The 4,846-nt window shown below is 35.6% G+C and overlaps 1 protein-coding gene across 1 annotated transcript in view; it reads left to right on the top strand.

Moving 5' to 3' along the window:
- Window positions 1–4,846, top strand: part of LOC106476586 (glycine receptor subunit alpha-3-like) — a gene marked incomplete at its 5' end in the record, with an annotated part of 18,247 nt that overhangs the window by 11,213 nt on the left and 2,188 nt on the right. Inside the window, one exon of the mRNA XM_022380405.1 lies at window positions 1,131–1,289. Within this exon, the coding sequence (XP_022236113.1) occupies window positions 1,131–1,289 (159 nt within the window). The remainder of the gene's footprint in view (window positions 1–1,130; window positions 1,290–4,846) is intronic.

Raw genomic sequence — 4,846 nt, 5'->3', positions numbered from 1 at the left:
AAAATATGTGATAGTTTGGATTACCACAGTCCGAGCTACAGAAGGTGGAATATCGCTAAAGTATCACTCCTGTTGATAAAACAGTGTTTCTGTCCTGTAGGTTGTTTTGGCCGCACGACACACTACCGTGATGTCGTATAAAAATGATCTAACTTTCTGAAGATCAATAGTAATTACTGACAAGAATTCGTCAAGATAATATTTCTAGTTTTTGAAAAATTAAGTTTGCAGTTAGTTGGCTTAGGTCTACAGCCCAGGTCCCCATATAATATTGCCACCAGATGGCAGGAAATAACGTAAACATGCAGGTATTATGCATGCTTTCTAGCCCCTTGCCTAATATTATAGAATGATAATTAAACGTTAGCGTTAGTCAAGGGTTTGTATATCCTACCGTCAGATGATAATAAAACGTTAGCGTTAGTTAAGGGTTTGTATATCCTACCGTCAGATGATAATTAAACGTTAGTATCAGTTAAGGGTTTGTATATCCTACCGTCAGATGATAATAAAACGTTAGCGTTAGTTAAGGGTTTGTAAATTCTACCGTCAGATGATAATTAAACGTTAGCGTTAGTTAAGGGTTTGTAAATCATACCGTCAGTTTTTTCCTTGCACGGAAACTGTGTGTTTTTTCTTAAAGCAAGTTAACCTTTGTTTTCAGTTAACCTTGGCTTTCAGTTAACCTAGGCTTTCAGTTAACCTTGGCTTTCATAATTTTTTAAGGGAATTGGTAGTGCAAAATATCGTTGGTTTTTATAATATCTAAAGGAAATAGATAGGGAAAATTAATCAAGTTTCATAATTTTCGAAAGGAACCGTTAGAGTAAATTAACCTTGCTTTTAATGATTTTCGAAGGGAACCGTTAGAGTAAATTAACCTTGCTTTTAATGATTTTCGAAGGGAACCGTTAGAGTAAATTAATCTTGGTTTCATAATTTTCGAAAGGAACCGTTAGAGTAAACTAATCTTGGTTTTTCATAATTTTCGAAGGGAACCGTTAGAGTAAATTAATCTTGGTTTTCATAATTTTCGAAGGGAACCGTTAGAGTAAATTAATCTTGGTTTTCATAATTTTCGAAAGGAACCGTTAGAGTAAACTAATCTTGGTTTTTCATAATTTTCGAAGGGGACCGATATTTGGATGGCCACATGCATGCTGTTCGTGTTCGCTACTTTAATGGAGTTTGTAGTTGTCAAATTCTTGGACAAAAGGCGACAACTGTACTTTAGAGGCCAAGTGAAAAACACCCTCTTCAGCTCTGCTGAATCTGCGTTTAGTTCCACGGTAAGATACTCCTCAAATTTCCTTTTAAGCTACTGAGACAGACTTGAAAATGGTTAAACCACACGTACAATGAAGTTACAAAAATAGATAAAACAAGATCGGTCTAAAGGAAAAATAATTAAGTTGTCAACGTTACAGCGAAACAAATTTCATCGAGACCTAACAAGTAAAGACAAACATAAAATATAAAGCCAGTTAAATGGAATTTTATTTACTAACAGTTTAACATTTTATATAAGTTGATTAATTTAAGGTCTGAAAATGTTATGTTTGATTGTTTGAAGTTAAGCAAAAAGCTTCACAATGGGCCAACTGTGCTCTGCCCACCACGGGTATCGAAACCAGGTTTCTAGCGTTGTAAGTCGGCAGAAATACCGTTGTGGTGGTGGGAGTGGGGGGTGGTGGTAAATGAAGGAATTTTAAAGAGGTTACGTAAATTCTTAACCTTATTAATCCTCAAACTAGGACAACATCTTTACATACTGCATCATACTTAGTAATCATTATTTAGCATTTGCTATAAATAATTGGGCGAAGTCTTTCATTTTTAAAGAAAAAGTACATAAGAAATTCGAGCAACAATTAGTGAAATTAATTGCCATATTTGTGTGTGTGTCCCTTGTGTTATTAGTAACCCTGTAACCAATAAAGCCACGAGACCCTAAGAAACGTGGCACGTAAATAGACGAGAAAAAATGTGTTTCAAAAGGTGATGAATTCTTGAGCCTTCAGTATAAGTTCTAGGATTAAGTAAAGAACATTGGGATTGGATAATAATCCCCGGGTTTGCTGTTTAACGGTTATAGTAACTTAAATCTCTTTTAGACAAAAAACTAGACAAACTCAACACTGAGTTCTGAGAACGTTGACTTCTTAAGTCTTAACAGATGACGATTTAGACGGGATTGACAACTTTTACTTCTTTGAGCCTAAAGAGATGTAAAAAAGTGAAACTTTGACTTATTGGAACCCCGATAGTTTATATGTTTATTTAGATTTTTGTTTCTCGCAGAACTGTTGGCTCTTAGTTTGTTTATAATTAAGCACAAAGCTACACAATGGGCTGTCTGTGCTCTGCCCACCACGGGTATCGAAACCCGGATTCTAGCGTTGTAAGTCTGCAGACACGCCGCTGTGCCACTGGGGGCGTTGGCTCTTAGATTGATTCTCCCTTGTAGATGACCTCGAAGTACTTAGCATATCTAATTTTAAACTTACAAACTAGTGTGCTTGTGTGTATGTGTATGTTTTCTTATAGCAAAGCCCCATCGGGCTATCTGCTGTGCCCATCGAGGGGAATCGAACTAATGTTCCCTCTAATGTTTTCAATCCATGTGTAGAATGAATTTTTTCATGTACACCAGTATCAATGCAATGTGCGGATGTTCGCTACCAGTTTTTTTTTTTAATAGTGGTGGTGGAATTTTTAGACAATAAATCCCTATTGAATCATTAGGCCGTTTTGCAATGCTACCAGTAGATTATTTGGGTTTTAGGTCTATCGACTGCCAGGGTCATTAATTAAAGTCATGAACGTGTTTGAGACTTCTCACCATTACTGAAGTTGTGCGCGGCTGGGATAATTAATTACACGGCACTTTACTGGTTGTTGTGGGGCCACGCAGCCGCGCAGCTTAGAGGGAACACTGAATCGAACCCCTGATTTTAGCACTGTAAATCCGAAGACTTACCACTGTTCCACTCACTACCAACTACTAAGATTTGATCGTTAACTTTTACGACCATAAATTGCTAAGCGAGTTTCTATGATAACGAAATACGAATCGTGTATCTCCGGATTGACAGTCAGGGCATGTAAGTCACTAGGTCACGCCCTTCGCAAGCCTCAGTAGGTATAGATTTAGAAGAGAATGCTATTGTGTAGTTCTTTTTTAATTATCGATTCTCAAGCTTCGCGCCTAGTTCTAGGGAATATAAACAAAGAGATAAAAGGCACCAGACGTAGCATATATTGACCTATAGCATTTGTGTGAAAAAAAAAGTAAATTTTAATATCATCCAGCAAACAGTGAGCTCTTAGTTGACACATTCTTGTAGACGTCTGGGGAGTAAACTTTAAAAGTTCTGGTGAATTTACTCCCACTTCTTGTATTATTTAGTTATTTACTATGAGTAATAATAGATCTTATAAATCAACCACAACTACAACAGTGTCATCTAAAAGTAGAACAAAAAAATCCATATATCAAATGGAAAGAAAACAATAGTGACAGGTGAAAGTAATTTTTCAGTAAAATTTATATCGAACAATATTTGAATGAAGAAATAAGGTTCGTTACAGATTGTTTTTTTTTTCCTCGCCATCATATTAATATTGTGGTTTGTTCTAGCATAAAAGGCAAGCGTCTTTACTGCGCATGACAATATGATTATAACTGGATAAAAGCTCGTTGAAATATATAACTTCAGTTATGAAACGGCTTCGCAAACTCTAGTGCAATACACAATACCTTAAACTGTACAAGAACTTGGTTAAACATGGGGGAAAACTGTAGACGTGTCTTAACTGGGAAGAGGGAAGATTATGTCGACCGACAGAATTTAAAACCAAAATATTTCTCAATGTTGTACGAGACACTTATAGGTGAGGCTGGGAGGGCTACTTGCTTTTCCCAAATCTTGTCTATGAAGCACATGTCTAATTTCACTATTAATTTAAAAAATACCTTTTATTTCTAAATGTACCAAAATGGCGTACAGAGATACGCCATGTTATCAAGGTCGGATTATATAAATCGTACAGAGATACGTCGTATTACCAAGGTCAGATTATATAAGTCACACAGAGATACGTCGTATTACCAAGGTCAGATTATACAAGTATACGCCATTTTACCAAGGTCGGATTATATAAGTCACACAGAGATATGTCGTATTACCAAGGTCAGATTATATAAGTCGTACAGGGATATGTCGTATTACCAAGGTCAGATGATATAAGTCACACAGAGATATGTCGTATTACCAAGGTCAGATTATATAAGTCACACAGAGATATGTCGTATTACCAAGGTCAGATTATATAAGTCATACAGGGATATGTCGTATTACCAAGGTCAGATTATATAAGTCATACAGGGATACGTCGTTTTACAAATATAAGACTCAACAAGTCACACAGGGGTACGTCGTTTTACAAAGGTATGTTATACAATATTATACAAGTCATACAGGGATACTTCGCTTTGTCAATATCAGGTTATAAAAGTCACTCAAGACACCTTCGTTACACCTAGATTAGGTTATAGAAGAAAACGGGAAGATATACATGTAAATAGATTACACGTAATTTGATTTTAATTTTCATAGATATGTCACAAACAATTCTTTCTTATTTTCTAAAACGTTAAGTGTAATATTATATGTTAACATAATATAGAGTTGAACCTAAAAAAAAAACAAATTAAAAAGGTAAGTTTCGACTGATAGTAACCTATATAACACACATATTCCGATTATTCTAAATGGTGTTAGGTAATCTGCTCATTACCAAACTTTAAGGGGATACACACACAGCGGTATGTCTGTGGACATAT

This window comes from Limulus polyphemus, unplaced genomic scaffold (assembly GCF_000517525.1).
Source record: "Limulus polyphemus unplaced genomic scaffold, Limulus_polyphemus-2.1.2 Scaffold10958, whole genome shotgun sequence".
Lineage (NCBI taxonomy): Eukaryota > Metazoa > Arthropoda > Merostomata > Xiphosura > Limulidae > Limulus > Limulus polyphemus.
The sequence above is the reverse complement of the archived record's forward strand: the minus strand, read 5'-3'. Positions and strand labels throughout refer to the sequence as shown.